This window comes from Euprymna scolopes, chromosome 39 (assembly GCF_053919585.1).
Source record: "Euprymna scolopes isolate OS-2025 chromosome 39, ASM5391958v1, whole genome shotgun sequence".
In the NCBI taxonomy this organism is placed as follows: domain Eukaryota; kingdom Metazoa; phylum Mollusca; class Cephalopoda; order Sepiida; family Sepiolidae; genus Euprymna; species Euprymna scolopes.
Window position 1 is genome coordinate 37,325,879 of NC_136520.1, and position 22,139 is coordinate 37,348,017.

The 22,139-nt window shown below is 33.5% G+C and overlaps 1 protein-coding gene across 1 annotated transcript in view; it reads right to left on the reverse strand.

Moving 5' to 3' along the window:
• Nucleotides 1–19,891, reverse strand: part of LOC145263753 (uncharacterized) — an 87,352-nt gene extending 67,461 nt beyond the window's left edge. The window contains exon 1 of the mRNA XM_080120773.1: nt 19,735–19,891. Coding sequence (XP_079976899.1) covers nt 19,735–19,846 — 112 coding nt within the window. The 5' untranslated portion in view covers nt 19,847–19,891. The remainder of the gene's footprint in view (nt 1–19,734) is intronic.
• Nucleotides 19,892–22,139: the final 2,248 nt, after the last annotated feature.

Consider the following 22,139-nt stretch of genomic DNA (forward strand, 5'->3'; position numbering starts at 1 on the left):
TACATTGAATAAAAACCCGAAAAATATATCCAGTTAGGTAGAAAAATAACTTATCTTGCCTTTGATTACATTTATTTGTTATATATTTGTTTTTGACAACTTTTTCGAATCTATGTGTACAGTAATACAAACCAGCATTTTCTTTTGAATTTTTTTTGGTTGACTGTGTTCAATTCACACATGGTTGATGCGGTTCAATATTGCTAAATTATAAGTCCTTAGTAAAATTCTATTTATAAATACTTTTTTTAATTAATCGTAAATATCATTTCGACATAATTAATTGATCACAAAACCTTTTAAAAATATATATATTAATTTCTTTTTCGTTCGGCAAAAAACTGCGCAAAACACTTTTAATTTTCAATTTAAAATTCTAGAAAAAAGATTATATTATTCTGCTTTTAATATAATCAAATTCAGGGTTTTATCTTTCTGGAGAAAAAAAAATAATGGATTTTATTTCAATGAAATTAAAAAAAAAAACTTGACTGAATTGAATTAATTACCCTTAAATTAACGAAGGGGTTATTTAATAACTTTAGGTTTGGAAGAGATAGGTATGGGGTCGATTTTTTTGAAACTTCAAAAGAAACCGACTGCTGTCAAAACTTTGCAAAATAATACAACGGGATCAATTTCATTTTAGAGATATTTCTTTCAAAAGCCTTCTTTTAAAAAAAGAAAAAAGTATATTGTTCTATTAAACATTTTACTGTTTAAATAATTTGACTTTGCTCGTTTTATTTTAAGAAAATATAAGTTGAAAAAGCATTTTCATTCACTATTAGATTTTTCAGTAAAAAAAAAACAATCGCCAAAAAGATAAGCGTTTTTTTTTCTTTTTTGTTTTTACTCGCAATGTAGAGCCCTGCATACTTCTTTTTAAGTTAACTCTTTTGTAGTTTTGATTACAATAGATCTGAATGAATGAACCTTGTAAGGGAGGGGCACTAAGCATTGCCCTGTTAATAATGAATTTCTTTGGTTTCTTTTTATTTCTCTCTTGCGGTTAGAAATATCAGGAATTTTTTTTCTTTTTTTCAACATCAGACTAAAAGAATCGTAATGAAGGAATCGGAAAATTAAGGTATTTTTTAACGATGCGATTCCGATTCCGATACCTCCCAAAATACACGATTCTTATGATTAACGATTCCGATTCCGATTAATCGTCCCACCACTAATATAAATACTATTAGGTCATGTTTTGGGGTTTTTTTTTTTTTTAGTTTATCTATGCAAATAGAAACATGTAATTGGTTAACAAAAAAGGAATAGGTAGTGTCCACATTACTAAGGCAGTAGTTTTTACCATGTCAATACCATAGTTCAAATCGCACTTAAACCTAAAGGATTTTTTTTTTAACTGGATATCAAAACCAAACTGAAGCAGCATTCACCCAAGGCAGGTTGAACTGGCTTCCTCCATAGGAGAAAGTTTCAAGGGAATTGAGAATATCAAATTTACAAGCGAGTTCTAGTTGCTTGCATATCTCTGTCAGAGGAGATTACTATGGAAGGTTTTTGCAGTTCTTGCAGAGAGGTGTCAATGTTCTGCATACAACCACTAATATTTTCAAATAGTGAGCTATCGTGATACACGTATTATAAAGTTAAAGAAATCAGTATAAAAAAAAAAAACATTAAATAAATACAGGATGTTTTTTTTAGAAGCAGAAAACTTTAAATTCACAACTATATTGTTTTTAACTGCAGATTTGGCAGATTGCATTTAGTCCACTGGGGGATGGTTGGTATGAAAACTCATGCTAATGATTTAGTATAATTGACTTGATTAATACACAACTTCAGAGCTACTTAATCATATCAAAATGGCACTCACTCTAGGCAAGTTGAAATGGCTTCCTCCAAAGGAGGAATTTTCATGGGAATATTAAATTCCCAAGCGGTCTCCAGTTGCTTTTAACTTTAGAGCCGATTACGCTGGGACAGTCATAATGGCTGACTACTGCTGGAATTTGAAGAGAGAACTCCCTGCGACTGAGCATTCCAGAAGCTCGGAGAAACAGAAGTTCAAGCCCTGAAGTTTGAACAATGGTGGAGCAAAATACAATTTACATGTACTTACGTATATCACCATTCAGTTTACAGTAATCAAAGTTTCTATCAAGTAATCAATATATGTGGTTAGCAAAACATTTTTTTATCTTAAAAACATAGGATATTTGTTGACAAAACTAATTGATTTCGTTACAAGATCTGATCCATTTTTTTTTTCTTTCAAATCAATTTAGCACAAAAACCTGACCCAACCTGACTCAGCAGTGCAAAAATATCGAAAATCAGTTGTAGAAATCTAGATAACATTCAAAAAGTAAAAAACTGTCAGCCAGTGATAAAAAAAAAAAAAAAAAAAAAAATGTTGCCCATGCATTTTTTATGGCGTGATAAGCCATTATTATCTAATTTCACACACATCTCCGATAATGACCATCTAGTTCCTAATTTAAATTTAATGTTTAACACAAAATCCAGTTATCATGCAACAGTTGGAGTCGAACATTTGTCACTACTGACTTAACAGTAGCGTTGGGACAATTAATCGGAATCGAGAATCTGAAAAGGCAGAACTTTTTTTGGCTATCGGAATTTTTTTTACCATTGCACCACGTGCTCTAGGTTGGAAGGGAGAGAATCTGAAAGATCTTTATCATTAATGCTCTTTGAAGTGTTGCCATAGATGGTCGTGTCATCTGCATAAATGTTGAAGAATGATCTTAGAAAGTAATTTAAGAGATGCTTGAAGATCATGGAAGAGGGTTGGATCCAGAATGGATCCTTGAGGCATGGTAGTGGTGATACTATATGCTTCAAATTTCTGCCCATCAACAATTTTTATAAACATATCAGCGAGAAAGGATTTGCTGGTTGAGAAGACATTTCAAATATCCCATAGCTAGCAAGCTTGTGGAGTAAACCTTTATTGCAAACACTATTAAAGGCCTTTTAATAGGTCAAGGGGCTATTGTTCTAGAAGCAAAGTTTCTCTCTATAGATTCACTGATTTTGGGTAATATTTCAGTCAGCACATCAGCTGTTGATCTTGCAGGATGAAATCCATATTGCTTGTCATCAAGTTGGTTGTTTTTGCTGAGGTGGTTGACAACTTCTTGATTTATCATAGATTCAAACAACATACTTGTGATACACAGGAGACAGAGTTGTCTGTACTAAGATGCAGAAGATCAATCTCCAATATTTTTAAATAGCAGGCAGGTTGCAGTAATCACTATGCAAAATTTCAGCTTGATCAGATAAAAAATTTTTGAGTTATCAACATTTCCACTTCATACAATATGAAGTCAGGTCCAGATAAAACTTTGGTCCGTTCTTACATTGTCAGGCGAAGGTATGCAATCTCATGACAGAGTTATGTTGTTGCAGTCATTTTGAAATTATTATTTTTTTTTAACAAGTATTTAATTTCCACACAAATTCTTTAATAATAATTTACATAAAAGGTTTTCCAAAAATATTTTATTTTCCGTTAATTATTTGTAAATTTCCTACAAGTAAAAATCAGTCTGTTTTTGTTGTATTAATATTTTTTTCATGTGACCCAAATGGGTCAATGGGTATTCTCACTAATACATACATTTTGTAGACAAGAAAAAGAAAAAATTAAGAATGGAATGTTGATACTAGAAACCAATCCTTGCCTATGACACAAAAAAATCATCATGCTTGGTTTTCACATACTGGCTTTTAGAAATGGATTAATTTAAACTAATTTATTTCCGGCCAGATCTTTATTTTTTTCCTATTTCTCTTCTTTATCACCTCCTCCCATATTTTCTTTGGTCTTCCTCAGTGAACTGAACCTTCTAACTCAACTGATCTACATCTAATCCCAAAATACCATCCATTCTTTTCAATATGATCATACCAATGAAGCATCTTGCTCTGTACAATCTTCCTATACTGTCCAGAATTAATCTTCCTCTGAAGTCATCAGATCTAAGCTTTCATTAAAAGCACACACTACACAACCATCGTATAATTCTCATTTTTTTCTATGCAACAAATATCGTTAACCCTTCCATACATCACATGTTTGATAAACTCTTCTGTTGATTAACAACATTAATGCTCTACTGATTAACTTATTCGGTACACTCCTAACTCTTCTCGGTTGAATACAACATGGTAGCCTTCAAATCCAATGTAAACAAGTTCTTGTTGAACCATCCCCATAAATAATCAATTTCTGCCCAATTTACACCATTAACGATTACTACACTACCACCCTACAGTCATTAACTCCTATCCTCGAGTGGCCTTCAGGCCTTGATATTTGGTGACTCCCAAGTCAAAAAAAATAAATAAATAAATAGAAATAAATGTTAAACTAAATATTATGATGATAATGAAATCAAGTATTGCAAGGCATAGTTGCGGAGTTGGAAGGTGTAAGGTTTGATTATTTCCAAAAATTCCAACTCAAACTTTTTTTTTATTATTATCTAAAGGATAGTTGTCTGTGTGTTTGTTTATATGTCCAGCTAAAAGTTAAAAAACAAAAACCTACAAAACAAAGACCCACAAAGTTGGTACATTCTTGATCGATGTTGTCCTGGATAACTAATATCGAAAATTTAGAAAGAGTTCATTCTCTGAAGGTCAATTGGGCCAAGTTCTGTTAGTGTTGTGATTTTGCAATGTTATTTTGTACTAAATTGGAAAGAAAATGTTGACCAATTCCTAATTCCTGTATTATATAAAAAAGAGTTTACTATGTCCAGCCTGAGAGGAATGGGCTGGGCAGAAGAGAAAGAGGGGCTTAGACAGAGAGAGAGAGAGAGAGAGGGGGGGGGGGTAAAAAAAGGAGAGATGGAAAAAGAGAAATATAGAAGTTTTAATAGAAATATTAAATACTTTTGCTCCGGATAACGCCAGATAACCCTGCTAGTTTTAAAAAGAGTCGCAGACATTTTAGAGTTTTAGAAGTTAGACTTCATACCTTCCAATGTTTAGAATCTCCGTTGATTTATTGAAGATTAAAAAAAAAATTTTTTAAAATAAACCAGACTTCAACTTTTTCCAAAATCTTCAACTCTGCAACTCAGCTGAAAGGTTTGACAGCCTATTACAGCAAAACAAACAATAGCTGATTTTATTCTAAAATCTATTGAAAATTGTGATGAAATAAACAAATAAAAACTTTCTAAGATTAAAATGATAGCCATTTTAAAAAGGAAGCGATTGGTTGTTATAAAAACAAATGAACTCCATGGAAAAATTGTCGGCTTTTAAAAGTACCAAGATAGATTTTGGTTGTGCTGTTGACTGAAAAAATATTTTTCTTTCTGAATTGTTTTTGAACTGACAATCACATTTTGACAGTTCAAAGTACATCAAAGGAAAAACAAATTTGCCGAAGAAAGGGACATGAAAACTAGTTGGAAAATTAACGAAAAAGCGAGTCCTAGTGTACAGGCGCTTACTATTTAACATGAAAAGAGTTTCCGTATGTCTTTCAAACAACTTGTAAGAATTTTCAGATGAGGATTGATAAATTTACATTATTTGGATTAATCAGACTTCTATTCTCATCTTGGCCGTTATTTTTTACATTTCAGACAACGTAACCTCTGATCTTATTCGGGTGCATCTTTTAGGACTGAACCACAAAGGTAAAAGGCATTGAATCTTTACTGTAAGTGATAATAACTAAAAATAACAACACTTCTAGGTAGTCATGGCTGACAGAATGAGAATTATCTACTCTTGTGGATTATATATTATTGAAATACAATAAGAATTTCCAAATTCGAAAAGAGGTATTTTAAGATTAGTGGTTATATTGGCTGAAATGTGAAAATAGTCAACATGTAAATAGTAGTTCAAGTAATAAGACTTATTTTTTACTTAAAATTATGCTTTACTAAAATATTTTTTTAAAATAAATAATATTAAATAAGTTAGTGATAGCAAGTTGACGGATATATGAAAGAATGACTAAAAGCTGATCATATTCGAAAAATCCACACATACATACATATATATATATATATATATATATATATATATATTTTATTTGTTTTTACATAAGCAGTAATATGTGCTACACAGTCATGAGCATATTTCGGTCAGCTAGCTACTAGTAACTAGAGACCTCTTCGTCACAGTGAGTTAAAACCAGGAGGCTCCATCGGATGTTGTGAAAAATAAGATTTGGTTGTATGTAAATAAGAGCCAATAGGGGTGTGGATTTGAGTGTGTCGAGATACAAGAAAAGATTGGGGGTGGGTGGGTGGGGGGGTTAACGAATAATATTTGTATGCATGTGTGATAGCCGCTCCAAATCTTAAACATACTAGTGTGCATAGGTTATATTAGTGGGGGAATATGAATTTGATATATCTATGCTAAAAGGGGTTTCAAATTTAATTGGAGTTATTTAGTTATAAAAATGTTTGTATTTAACTAGAATTTTTTATGTGGTCAGAAAACTTATGTTGCCTTTTTGTATATCCCTGCCTCACCACATCATCCCTACCTACACCAGTGAAGAAGTTAAGAGACAAGGATGGAAAAGAATGGAAGAAAAGAAATAAAAGGAAAAGAGGAAGAAGAGGAACTTATCAACTCTACAAAAAAGATAACAGTAATCTCATATGTCCACCTTCTCTCAAATCACCTTAAAACTATCATTAAACATATCCCCAAATCCATCAGCAGAAGAATTTGTTCAAACTCCTCATCCAAGGAAATATTCAATAAACATAAAAAATTTTATAATAAGGCTCTTGTAAGCAGTGGGTATAAAAAAAAACTAAATAAGTGTATATAGAGCCTGCAAAGAAAACGCCTACCTGACTGAAACATGCTCAGGACTGTGTAGCAAAATGTTACTGCTTATGTAAAAACAAATAAGTATACCCTGCTCTACTTCAGTATTGAGCACTCCACACACACACACACACACTCTCTGAAAGTAAAAAATAAAATACAGTAGAGATAAATACGAAATCTTCTGACAAACGGAGGTAACCAGATTTCATATCTCCTTTAAAAAAATTTAAAGAAAGAACTAGGTTCAATTGTAACATAGGAACTGTGAAAATATTTTGTCTATCTGTGTAGTTTACATCTAAATTTTTAATATTTATATAAGGCAACAATCCCATCGAATAACCAAAATGGCTACCATGAGTGATTTTATTCAACTTCACTTAAAAAAATATTAAGTTATTTTTTAATTTAATACTGTTGTCGTGATGAATGCATGACTTTTTTTTTTTTCAATCACAAAGTTAATAAAGGGATATTTTTATCTGTATTAGCTACACCTACTCAGCATTGTCCAGAAGTAATGCAGAACAAAAAAAAAAAAATATGACCGATTTGTTTATGAAGTGGAAAGTAATTTCAGTGACTTACATTTTTTAAGAAAATTTTTAATGCTAAACCATACTTTTTTTGCAAAATAAAAAGAAAATAGCTAATGACATGATTACTTCCCTTTAATGCATGAAAATATTCTATGAGCAAAGGAAGTCTTGACTCTAAAAGACTATTTTCCAGAATTATTTTCAGAATAAATCTGAAAGAAATAATATATTTATGCCAATAACATAGCAGAAGGAAGAAACAAAAAAAATAAAAATAAATTAGTTCAAACTGAGTATCAATATGTTAGTGATTGCTGTTTAGCTCTGACTACAAAAGATCAAATCAGAAAACTTTATATATATCTATAAAGTTGAATTTTTTTCCTTGCTCAGACATTGATATTAAAAGCTTACCTTTATTTAAAAATTATTAAATATACTCAGCCATGGATATGCGAGTGAGTTCATGACAGTTAACTAATTTGCATATTCCTTTGAAAAACGAACATTATTCATTTTTATGGTTTCTTATTGGAATATTAGTTTCATTTAACTATTATCACTAATTCTTTTTATGCATAATTGTATAGAATTTAGGATGAAAACGTTCTAGCACATGAACATGTTCTTATGTCTTTCTCATATATATATATAAGTGACTGGGTGAAATGTTGATCAAATTCCTCTCTGAATATTTTATATATAGGGTAGTTGGACCTTGGGAACACTTTATTTCATTCTTAGCCTAAAAATATAGCTCAACGGGTCAAAATTAAAAAGTAGTTGACCTCGATATAAATGAATTGACTAATTTCAAGCATGCGTACATGTATATTTTTAGCTTGAACTATCTAAACTATTGTAATCTCATTTCTATATCTTGTACAAAAAAATAAAACAAAAAATGTGGAATTTGTTCCTTATTTCCTAAAACATTGATATTTTTCAATATAAAAATTCTGATTTCAATCAGAGTACGTTTTTAAAGGAAAAATTTTTTTCTCCATCGATATTTTCATCTATAAATATAAAAGCGAAAATGTGCGCATGTAATGTTCGCTTTTTTGTGTATGTCCAAGAAAGGCTTTTTTCCGAGAAGTGATCGGTCGACTCACTTAAAACTAAATGATAATATCTACGAGTTAATAACTGGGGGTCGCCTGTCTACTTAATTTTCCGACTTTCAAAAGATAAATATTGAAGATTTTTCGATCGCCGCATGCGCATTAAGTTTTTTCATATAAAAAAAAAACAAAAAAAAGAAGCGAACAGACTTGCAGTAAATAAAACACTGTCCTGCACTCAAAGTTGACGTCATTAAGCCGTCAAAAATGGGCACATGCCATTAAACGTTGCACTTTTTTTTTCACACTATCTTCCAACTGTGTGTCAAGGCTTCAGTTTTTTTAAAACAAACACCCGGCCAACGATTTTTGTTTTCATTTACCCAAAAACACACACACACACCTCCAAACACCTGGGCAATGCCGGGTACCCCCCGCTAGTCTATAAAATAAATCTCACCTGTCTGTTTAAATGTATGTATGTCTGCCTAAAACTTTCGACAGAGGCAACCGATTTTCACGAGATCGGTATCATCGATCCTTCAGACGACAAATATTGAAAAATTGGCCCAAAACATTAATTCCTTCATCCTTAACTGGGCACTTTTCTACAGGGAGGGAGTCGCTTTTTTTGCCAATATTTTTGAAAGTCATCCCCTCTTTTCGATTGTCTAGTCTTAATTTCAACCTATGTCACTTCCGGTTTGACGATGGGTGCAAAAGCAAAAACGTCACATTTTTTTTTTTTTTTAAACATTCTTTTCCTCCTTCGCAATACAGGTTCAAGCCTGCCTGCCTACTATCACTTCTTTTTTTGCTCAACACACCTCCAAACACCTGGGCACCCAGGTTAGTCTAAAATATTAATAAGTTCTTTGGAAAATATGCACTAACTTCACCATTCATACGGAACCAGGAACAAATCTAATAACAGAAATTTTTGTTGATCCACTAATATTAACATATTTCAAGCATTTTGATTGGCTAATTGATAGATCTGATCAATCACTACATTTGTTCCCAATGAGAGAATTGTCAGTCAGAGGGAAGAAATAGTAAATAAAAGGTTGAGAGTAGCACTTTAATTGCACATATAGTAGATACACTAGTCCATCATCATATACTATTTGATATGCTGGCATGTGTTGGACGGCTTTAAAAATAAACTTCTAAACTAACCTCTCTCTCTGGCCATGTATTTACATATTCCTCTTTCAACTCCATATCACTTTTATGCCAATCTTGACCATCCTAAATGACCTTGCTATCTCAACTGTTCTACATACACTAAACCAAGTATTCTCATCCACTCTTTCAATGTGTTCAAACCAATAGTCTCCTGTTCTGCATCCATCTCCCTGTCCAGATTTAATGAACCTTTCCACTTGAGACTGAAGGTCATTGTTTAATGATTCAGTCATTGGCTTGGATATGTGCACATTCATTTTGCCCACATGTCGTCTAACAGAGTGTAAGGTCATCAGCAAATTTTCCCATCTTGGATGCAATTGCATCAGGGAGGTCAGTTATGAAGGTTAGGAATAACAAAGGTCCAAGGATTGGCCTCTGGGGCATAGGTGATTAATATCATGTTGTTTAGATGTATGGGCATCGAGAAGGACCTGAATTTTTCTTTTGCCCAAGAAGGATCTGATTATATTAAATATTTTGTCAGTAATAGCATACAAATTAATTTTTCTTAGAAGAGCTTCATTCTAGACTTTGTTAAAGGTTTTGGATATGTTAAGTGCTACTACCTTAGATTCACTTGCCTTATTCAGTGCATGGTATATAATCAGAGATGACCATTAGGAAACCTGCAATAGAACAAGCTTGCCTAAATCTATATGGTTGGGCAGAAAGAAGTTTAGCATTTTCAAGGTAGTGGACTATCGCTAGATTGATTAAGAATTCAAATAGCAAAGAGCGGGATGAGACTGATGAACTAAAGAACTGATCTTATAGATCAGTTCTTTCACCAGAATTTTTGAGCACTAGTACCACAGAGGTGATCCTGTCAGGGAAGCAAGATCCAGCAAGGCATTTCTTACAGATTTTGAAGTTGTCAAGAAGCCAGCTTAGTAGAGAATTTTATTTTCATGAAAGCGACATAGTGGTCTAAATGGTGGAGGGAATCATTTATTGCTCATTATTCGAGAAATTAAAAGTTCCTAATTATGTGACTCAATGCATTTCATGATCATCTCATGCCTACTTTTAGCTATGGCTATTACATGCTTATAATGTATATTTTATGCTATAAAACATACATTTCTAGTAGATTTATGGTGACTGAATCAGTGGAATGCTTGCCACCTATGAGCAGTAGGTGATCAATGTTCCCGAACGGGTGATGAGCATACGTCACACAAGCCTTGGTCAAGAAGTGAAGCGTGTTGATCTTCAAGATTTGGGAAGCGGGTCAGGAAAGTCAGTTTATGAAAGAGAATGTGCAATACAAAAGCTGTGTGCTGTTAACAGTTGTACCCATGTAGTTTGAGAAACCAAACTGATCTCTGTGGTGGACATTGAAATTTCCAAATATATTGATTTGTGAGTTACATTTAAGTGTTGAGTCTACAATATAAAAGAGACATAGTAGATTACAGTAGTCCTGTATTGAAGGAGAGTGCTAGAGGAAATATAGATAAGTAAAGCACATCCACACCAGATCATTTGATTATAGATTAAGTTCTCTAGGCAAGAGGAGAGTGTTATAGATATAGATTCCAAGTCCATGCATACGTTTGTCAGAGTCCTTATGAGAGTAGGAAGTATCCTATTATGCCAAAATGATTGGACAAGATTGATAAGGGAATGTATTCAGGACAATGAATACAGTTTAAAGCCAATAATGTTAACTAATTTTTGGTTGAAAATCGATGGGCGAGATATTCCAATAGCTCCTATTCTACAAATGAACTAGCATTTGAGTTCATTGGTACAATAATAGAATAGTGGTACAGTCGAAAAATAGCTTTACTTTGAGTTAGAAACACAAATATTCAGTTTTTATTTTGATTCTGTATTATTAGAGCTCTTCATCCCATGAGAATTTATCCCCTCCCCTTGTAAATAATCTGGAAAAGATTGTGGTAAAAAAAATTAACCAAACATCATTTTAGAACAGGCGATCATTATTTTTCCACATAAATTTAACATGAAATGATCACCTACTTCCGGAACAATCTTGCCAACTTAATTGTTGGAGATCAATTTTGTTTCTATGGTTTAGCTAATTTTGATTGAAAAATACATTTAAGCATGTTATAAATAAAATATTTGGAGTTTTTCTTACGGACCCTTATTATGAAGGAATAGCAGACCTGCATCTACCGCAATCACAGATGCTCCAACAGAATCACTACCTATCCAAGTTATAACTGCATAAATCATTAAAAGAATTGTTTTCATTTTTCTGTGGTAGCCTCTACAGGAAATGTATTTGTCTTTGTTTTCCCTATAAGATTAATACTGGATCAAAAGGCAACTAAGTATTTATCTCGTTAAATTTTTTAAAAGTTTTACTCTTATTTATCCCAAACAAGGCATATTGTCACTTGAACATCAGGGGTTACTATGTGGGTCCATGCCTACAGCGACACTATGTAAGGATTTGAGGAATGAGATATCTGTTTGCATTACATTTAAATTTGTAGTACATTCAGGAAAGCAGGAAAGAGGGAGGGAATTCCAAAGTTTAGTAGTTCAAGGGAACAAACTATTAGAGTAGAAAACTTTCCTACATTTTTTTTTTTTTTTTTTACTTGGGAGTCAACACTTATCAAGGCCTGAAGAAGGTAGTATAGTAATCGTTAATGGTGTAAATATTTATTCATGGGGATGGCTCAACAAGAACTTGTTTACATTGGATTTGAAGGCTACCATGTATTCAACTGGAAGGCAAGCCAGTAGAACAGTGTTCCATAGACAAGTAATTCTGGAAAAGAAGCTTTGTTCATGGAATTTGCATTTAGATTTAGACACAGATAGAGAGTAGAGGAAATCATATATAGTAGTTGTAGCTAGTCGAGTGAAACCCGGATCTGAAACTTCTAACGTAGACCCCCACTACCATGTCTCCTTCAACATCAGGGGTCTACGTTCTAACCTTCCAGAGGTTGAAGCCCAATTACAGGAGACTAAACCAGACCTTTTATTTTTAAGCGAAACTGGAATTGGACAGACTATTTCCCTGAGTTCGTAATTAAAGGATACTCTAACCTAACTTCCAAATCTGACCCCCAAGATCGTCATGGGCATGGAATATGTGCCTATATAAAAGATGGCTTTCCATGTGGTAGGGACATCTCCAGAGAAGATCCTAACTTACCCTATATGTGCTTCAGAGTAGCACTAGCTCACACTACGGCATTTATATTTACTCTCTATCGCCCCCATAACAGCGGAGTTACCATCTTTAAAAGCATATCTGAGAAAATTGACCAAGTTCTATCAGCATATCCTTCAGCTAACATTCACGTATGTGGAGACTTCAATGTTCACAATGTGGAATGGTTGACCCACTCAAACAAGACCGATGATGAGGGGAGATTCTGTCATGATTTCTCCATTGCTTATGACCTCACTCAGATTGTTCACGAACCCACCCGTGTGCCCGACAATGACGGCCAGTATGCAAGTCTCCTAGACCTTTTTCTCACAACTTGTCCTGAACTATGTTCAGTTTCCGTTCTGTCTCCTCTTGGATCTTCCGACCACTCAGTTGTATCAATTAAGATAAAAATGAAATGTCATAAGTCCTCAGACGTACCTCTCTATCGTACAGTATATCGATACACTATGGCTGACTGGGATAGTTTCCGTACATTTATATCAGACTTTCCTCTGCGTTCCATGTTTAAAAAGGATGTGTCGTCTATAGTATCAGACCTGACAGAATGGTTAATTGTAGGTATAGACAATTTCATACCCTCGAAAAAGTTCCAGCAAAAACCTAACAGCCAGCCATGGTTTTCTCCAGAATGTGCTGCTGCTGCTATTGCGCACAGAAATCACTTTTTCCACTGCTTCCAATGTAATAGATGTATGGAAACTAAAGCCGCTTTCAGGACTGCCAGCAACCATTGTAAGAAAGTAATAAAGAACACAAGAGAGTTGTATGCTAAGTCCATCAAGTCCAAAGTAGCTGAGCAGTGGCTTGGTTCCCACCAGTTTTGGCAAATTGCAAACAGAATCCTGAACAGAAGCGTGTGCTCTATCCCAACTATCATCAATGGACCTGAGTTAATCTCGTCAGCATCAGACAAAGTCAAACTCTTTGCCAAGAACTTTGCAGCCAATTCTACCCTTTGCGACCAAGGCCGCCAACCTCCAATATTTCCTCCTGTATCAGAAAACACACTATGTGATATACAAATACCTGTATGTGATGTTGCCAAGCTAATCAAAGACCTTGATTCCAGTAAAGCAACCGGCCCTGAGAGTATTCCAATTATAGTACTCAAAAAACTTCAACCAGAACTAGCACCCATACTTACAAAACTGTTTAAACGTTGTCTTAAGGAGAATTGCTTCCCATCACCCTGGAAAATCTCATCAGTATGCTAGATCTACAGCAGATGTGCTTACAGTTATATCTCATAGGATTAGCGAATCTCTCAACAGAGGCAACCTTTCTAGGGCAATTGCTCTTGACATATCAAAGGCCTTTGATAGGGTATGGCATAAAGGTTTACTTCACAAGATCTCCAGCTATGGTATAGCTGGAAATGTCTTCTCAATTATTAAATCATTTCTCTCTGATAGGTTCATAAGAGTAGTAGTTGATGGGCAAAAATCAGAAGCTCACAGCATAAATGCTGGAGTCCCTCAGGGGTCCATCCTGGGCCCAACTCTTTCCCTGATCTACATTAATGATCTTCCAAATCACATCCTTACATCATTCGTAGACATTTTTGCTGACGACACTACCATCTATGGTAGCACATCTAAGACAGTAAATGACCAAGTTCTCTCCGATTCTCTCTCCTCTGATCTTGATCACGTTGTACAATGGGGAAAGGAGTGGCTGGTTACTTTTAATGCATCTAAATCCAAGCTTCTATCTTTACATCAACATTCTGATCCTCATCTGGCATCAATTAAAATTAATGGCTCTCGTCTTGGGGAGGCCTCAAGTTTTGACAGACTTCTGGGCTTGACCTTTACTCCTGATCTTAAATGGTATACGTATATCAAATCTGTTGCCAAGGCCGCTGGAAAAATGGTCGGATCCTTCTATCGATCCAGTAGATATCTCACTGCTGATGCAATTCTCTATCTATATAAGAGCCAGATACGTCCAAGGATGGAATACTGTTGCCACATATGGGCAGGAGCTGCTAGAAAAGACTTGTCCTGCCTTGATAGGGTTCAAAATAGACTTTGTGGTCTGGTGGGAGATGTCCTTTTCTCTTCGCTGCAACCTCTATCTCACAGAAGAGATGTTGCGAGTTTGTCTCTGCTGTATCGTTATTTTCATGGAAAGTGTTTGACTGAGCTTCAATCTATGGCCCCCCCCTCGCCAAACTTTCACAAGAAACACTAGACTAGCTGAAAACATTATCAATAATTTTCCACACTCTTTATCTGTGCCTAAACCTAAACATAGATTCCATGATCAAAGCTTCTTTCTTAGAACTGCACGCCTGTGGAATTGTCTTCTGTTTTCCTGCTTTCCAGCTATCTATAATATGGTTGTCTTCAAGTCCAACGTGAACAAGTTTCTGATGAGCCGTTCCACTTAAGTTAACAAATTTACCAAACTTCCATTACTATATCATCTTTTTGACTACTCTACACTCTTTAACCTTATCCTTGAGTGGCCTATCGGCCTTGATAAGTGGTGACGCCTATGTAAAAAAAAAAAAAAAAAAAAAAAAAAAGGTTGCAAGGAAGAGAAAAGCGCGTCACCTACTGGGTCTCAAAGCTGATTTTGAACTATCAAAGCTGGATAGGGCTTGCCCAGCAGCTCCTGCCTACATGTGGCAACAGTACCCCATTTAGAAATTTATAAATGGTGTTAGAAACCCACCCAATAAATGTTACAGTGACATTTATTTATATTTATCACCATTTTGTTTTATTTTTTATTTTGAAGTGAATATTGAGTCTTCAAAGACATTGCAGCCATCTTTTGTTCGCAGGCAGTCTTCAACATTACTCATTTTTCAAACTGAATAAACATTTTACATTAAATAAAAACACTAAAAACTTATCCAGTCAGGTAGAAAAGTAACTTATCTTGCCTTTGATAACATTTATTTGTTATATATTAGTTTTTTTAAAACAAACCCAATTTTTTTTTTTTTTCAATCTATCGAGACATTGAAAAATTGACCTTGTGCCTGGATCTTTCCTCGTTCAGAAGAACTACTTTCTATTGAAAAATCTGCTGAAGCCGGGTCGTTTTATAAAAAAATTTCTGGCTAGTATTAAAGCTGGTCGGGTAAATTTTACTTCTAGAGGTTTTAAATCAAGAGAAAAAAAAATTTGAAGTTGGAAATTTGTTCAAAATAAAAATATTTGGTGCTTGTATAGATTGATCTTTTAAACCACCAAACCAACACATTTCAGATGAAAACATTATGTACTTACGTGTCATGTCAAAATCAGCATAAATTCTAAAAAAGTCAGTAGATATGCTAGATGCCTAGCACATATTGGCTCATTTTTCTTAATTTTTATTTATAAAAAAAAAAAAAAAAAAAAAAAAAAAAGAGAAAAAGAAAACCAGCCACAATTGTATTCTGAGATTCTGTGTTTAAAAATGCAGTGATTCAGAAGTATAGATGACTAAGTGCAACCTCACCAGTGTAAGGTAAAAACCTAGCGTCAATGTGAAAATGTTCTGATTATCAAACAGGACTTCCCGTTTTAGTTTAAAGATAAATAAACAAATCAAGGCAAATGTGTAGTTTAGCGGCGTAAATTATATGACAGACAAAAAGTTATAAAAACTATTTATTTTTATTTTAAACACATTATTAGACTAGAAAGCTGAAATAAACCCGAAAAAAAAAAAAAAAAAAAAAAAAAAAAAAAATTCCTTTTTATTATTTTTGCAACATTTGTTATTAAACTAAATGTACGACAATCAAGGCCGCCATATTGTTTTTAAAATTTGGTCTTTCTATAGGGTTGGATAGATTGGCTTTTTTAAGGCCAAATTTTGCCTTTTTATGCTCTTTTATTAAAAAAATGGTGACCAAAACAGTTCCTAGAGCGTAAAAAAATGCCAAATTTGACCGTAAAAAGGCGAGTTTGTTAAACCCTAGAAAGGCCAAATTTTAAAAACTATGGCGGTCTCGATTGTCGTACATTTATTCTAATAAAAAATGTTGAAAAAAAAAAAAAATAAATAAAAATGAATTTTTTTTTTCTGGTTTTATTTCAGCCTTAGGGTCTAATGTGTTTTATATAAAAATAAATAGTTTTTATAACTTTTTGTCTGTCAAATAATTTACGTCGCTAAACTACACATTTGCCATTTTATTTTTACTTGTAATTATTTTTCTGCTACATTATTTTTCATAATTTTACTAATTTTAACATGGCATGCAAGTACGCAAACTTTTCAACTGAAATACAAAAATCAATCTACACATGCAAATATTTTTAAAAATAAATTTAGGGTTTGCATTTACAATTTGTAAATGTGGTATGTTTAAATAGAAGTAAATAATATCAAAGTTAATTTCAGTCGGGGTTAAGGTACACAGGATGGGGTCCGAAAATCTAGCCTCGTTTTGAGTTCGGGAAAAGGTGGGTTACATGGTACTATCACCGGTGTCGAAGCAGAACGTAGCTACTTTAAATAAAGTGCCGAGTTGTTAACTTTGAACAGAAAAAAAACAACAAAAAAAAAAAACGGAAAAGGTGCAACAAATAAAGGCCGACGTACAAGAGTGCTACCCTACTAGCGAAATACGCATCGGCTCCGATGTTAAACGTTGTTCGATTGAGGGAGAAATCATTATTTTTACAGAAATACTTTTTGCGTGTGTGTTTTTTTTAAATATTTTTTTTTTTTTGCCGGAGTTTATGCAATTATTAACAAGAAAATTGGTGAATATTATTTTCAAATTTAATTAAATTTTTTCGATACCTGCGGTATTTTTTTTTTTTTTTTTAATTTTACTTTTTTTTTTTTTTTGGCCGGATTTGACAAACAAAATGAAAACAAAACAAAAATTTGGTTCTTATGCACTTTTCCAAATATTTAAAAACAATTAGAAACTCTTAAGGGGAGGCACTTAAACCATTAAAAATAAAAATAACGGTAACGTAAATGCATAAGCACTAAATTGCTGTTTTGTTTTGCTTTTGTTTGTTTATTAAATCTGGCAAAAAAAAAAAAAAAAAAAAAAAAGAACAGTTTTTTTTCACCAATTTTCCTCTTAGTAATTACATAAACTCCGGCAAAAAAAAATATCCATCCCAAAAAACAGATAAAATCACAAACGCAAATTTCAAGCCAAAATAAATAAAAAGCTAGGTCACACACGCAAAAAATTCTTTCCTTGTAAAAATAATGATGTCTCCCTCAATCGAACAACGTTCAACGTCGGAGTCGATGCGTATTTCGCTAGTAGGGTAGCAGTGCTACCCGGTAGCACTCGTGTCGTGTACTGTACGTCGGCCCAAAGAATTTTCGAGCATTTATTACTATAGACAACATTTTTAAAATAAGTTTTTGTTTTTAATTAGTTTAATTCAAAGAATTGAATTTTTTTAAATTCAGTTCAAAGAATTAGAATTTTTTTACAATTAAACAGTTCGAAAAGGTTAATTAACCCTGTAAAACTACTATTTGGTTCGTTGACAGTGTTCTTGAGATATTCTTCTCCTTTAAGAACGCTTTCGTCTCGTTAAAGCAACTCCAAAACGTGCTCATACTGTTTATATGCATGTTGAAAGAGTTAATGCTTTGCCGCGCTTATTCAAAGGGGTAGGTTCTCCCTCGACACCAGTGACAAACCGAGACCACCACCACCAGTAGTAGCCTCAGACGAAACCACCTTTCCCCGAACTCGGAACGGGGCGGGATTTCCGGATCCCATCTATGTACCTTAACTAAAAAAAGCGTGAATAAAATAAAATAGAAGGACAGCTAAACCTACATAGATAAAAATTTTGTTTTAACTTATTTTAAAGCGTTTTTTTTTGTTGTTGTTTACTTAAAAACAAAAGTAGTGTTAATTCGATTGAGTTAGAATGGAAAAGAATGACGGTTTCCTGACATTCATGTCGAATCTCGATAATAGCTCAAGAATTAAAAATTAAGCAAAATACTGAGAAACCAATCCAATAAATGCCACCACCACCACTTATGCGAAAAAAAAAAAAAAAAAATGCAAGTTTCCTTCGATTTTTGAGCGATTATCGAGGTTCTAAGACTAAACGCTTTAAAATAAGTTGAAACACATAAAAACTTATTAAGATCGGTAAAATAGTAAATTATCTTGCCTTTGATTGTACATTGATTTTTCGCCCCCCCCCTTTTTTTGGCTATTGTAAAATAAAATAAATGATCAAAATAATTAGGTAAAAGATAAAAGAAAATCACACAAAAAAAATTAAGTATTTATGGGCGTTTTTTTTTTATTATTATTATTATTATTATTTTAGGTACGGCACGTATTTAAAAAATTAAAATGAGAGAAAACACGAGTAAAAATCAGAAATTTTAATCAGAGAGATTAAATAATAAATCTCGGTTCCTTGTTAGAATAGTGGCGCGATCATAAACCAGAGGTTTCCTTTGGATTATAAGCAACAGCAAAAATTAACCGTAATGTTTGACTTTTGTTATAAACTAAAATTCTAGCAAGAAAAGAAAGTCTAAGGGCTTCAAAATCATATTCGAATTTTGTACAGGAACGGAGAAATCACCATAACAGCCATTTTTTTTTTTTTTTTTTTTTTTTTTTTTTTCAAATCTATAATAATTGCAAAAAGATGGCCGTAAAACCATGTTTACCTCCAAGCCTTTGACATTCGAAAGTGATTTTTAAGCCTTTAAATAATGCGATATGAAGTAATTTCTAGCTAGAATTAAAGATTATAGTCCAACGTTAAATATTATAGTTTGTTTGTGGTTCCTGAACCGACAAAAAGCAATATGTTTGTCTTTTTTTTTCTTCTATATCAATGAAAACCGAACAATTATTTTTGTATTTAAATCGTAGCTCCGAAATCGAAGCTCTCTCCACTGTCGCACTTTCGGCGATATGCTAAGTAAAAATAAAATAAAAACAATGGGAAAAAAGAAAGTTATTCTTTTTGTTATATATATATGATTCCCTTACCTGTCGGTGCCGGTATAGATAGATAAAGATAAACCACCCAGAACATAGAGACGAAACTGAGAATCAGTACAACTCTCTTGCGACGGTAAAAACATCGTGAGAGGAACGCCATTTTTCAACAACTGGCAGTCACGTGACTTGCGCGCAGGCTTTTATCAAAATGGGCGACTTCTTTCTTTCTATCTTTTTTTCTTAATTAAATATGAATGAATGAGAGAGAGAGAGAGAGAGAGAGAGAGAGAGAGAGAGAGAGAGAGAGAGAGAGAGAGAGAGAGAGAAGGGCTATCTAAGCTTAAAAAAAAAAAAAAAAAAAAAAAAATTATTGCAAATCTAACAAGTGCAATCAGTTCTCATCTTATTAATACTAGCAATATACACCCCCCCGTCGCATATTTGCGTTAGTACATATGACGAAACAAACAAGTAAAAATGACTGCCTCTTTAAAAGAGGGCGTAATACCTGGGAGGATGATCTTATGATAACAAAGCAGATACTACACCACCACCACCACCACCACCACCCTGTGTTGAGCATAGAAAAATAGTACATTAAATTGAAATAGTATAGTAAATTGCGTTTAATCTTGCTAAGACTCAGCTTGTGGCTTTCAATCATAGGCGTGCTCCTTTTGTTTCTGAGATTCCCGTGGATGGCTCCGCTCTTGAGAAAAAATGGACTCTGAAATTTCTTGGTCCTTCCTTCTTTCTCACCCAGTCTTTCTGGGATTGCATATATTAGATCCATTGCCCTTTCTACTTCTCGTAAAGTAAGTTTTCTATATCGTTTTCTCACACCTGAGGCTATTCTCTAACTCTACAAGTCCACTGTTAGACCATGTATTGGAGTATTGTTGTCACATTTGGGCTTGTGAATATGTCCCATTTGAGGACTTTTGATAAGGTATCTGCAATCTAATTGGCCCTCATCCTATCTTCTTCTTTGCAACCTCTTTTTCACAAATGTGATGCTGCTAGTCTCAGTCTTTTCTATAAATACTAGCATGGCAAGTGTTGTTCAGAATTGCCTGATCTAATCCCTGTTTATTTTGTTTTGTCTCGTTTAACTTGTTGGTCTAGTGATCTCCATCAATTCCTTGTTCTTGTACCTCATTATAATACAACTTCTGGCGCTTCTAAACTATTGGGACGAAATTTCAGAAATCGTAATACTGAATTTCACATGAAAACAATGGTATTTATGCATTCCTCGTATTTTTAAGATGGTTATATCTAAAAATTACAAAACTCGATGAGGTAGAAAATCATTTATTAAAGAAAATAAAAAATAGAATTTGGAGAAAATGATTGTAAAACACAGGAGAATTCGAAGAGGGGAGTAATTTCCCGTTTTGATTTAAACAAAATGGCGGAAAATTTTCACCTGCTAACACGGTTGAAGTTGTTTTGTTCAAGAATTCAGTAAGATTCAAGTAATTTCAACTGCACAATTTGGAAGCTAGCATTGTAATTTATTAGAATTGACAACAAAAAAAAAATCAGTTGAAACCATTGTTTTTTATCTGAAAACTCCATCTATCGACTACAAAATCTCGTCCCAATTCTGTAGAAGCGCCCAACTTCCTATTCCAGTAGCTTCTTTCCAAGAAGCATAGGTTTGTGAAACTCTGTTCCTACTAACTGTTTTTCCATTAATCTTGACCTCGATCTTTTCAAGACTAAGGTCAATAGGCATCTCCAGTGTTTGTGATAATCAGCTTTTATTCTTGTCAGCTCCCTACATTAAGTGGCTTTACACCTTGTCTGGAGCGATTTCCATAAAAAAATATAGTATATTAAGTGGAATTAAGTATTAATAGATTGTAATAGTATAGATTTGGCTTCAAACAGACAGATACCAAATCTCCATTAGGAATAGTCTAAAATTGAAATTAAATAAAATATAAAATATAAGGAATAAAGCATATGACTGAATTAAAAAAAATTTAATCTATATAGATAAAACAGTAGATGTATGTCTGTTTGTAAATATTTAACCAATAAACTCTTAAACTACTGTTCATATAACACGGAAATTAACATGAAATAGTAATTATACACCAAGGATGGTTTATAATGAGTAAAATCATTGTTTTGATCAATGAATAACACATAGAGAAATACGTCAGCAAGTTGAAATACAAAATGCTCATTCCAACTTGCCGACATATTTCTATGACTTTTGCACACACGAAAATTCATTTGTAGCTTTTTTTTTTTTTTTTTTTTTTTTACACAGTGATCACCACTTATCAAGGCCCGGAAGCCACTCAGGGATAAGGGTTATTTGCAAGTACATTACGCTAGTGTGGAGATTTGATGAAGTGTTTACTTAAGGGGGCGGTTCATTAGGAATTTGTTAACGTTGGACTTGAAGACATCCAAGTTGTAGTCCGGTGGGAAGCAGG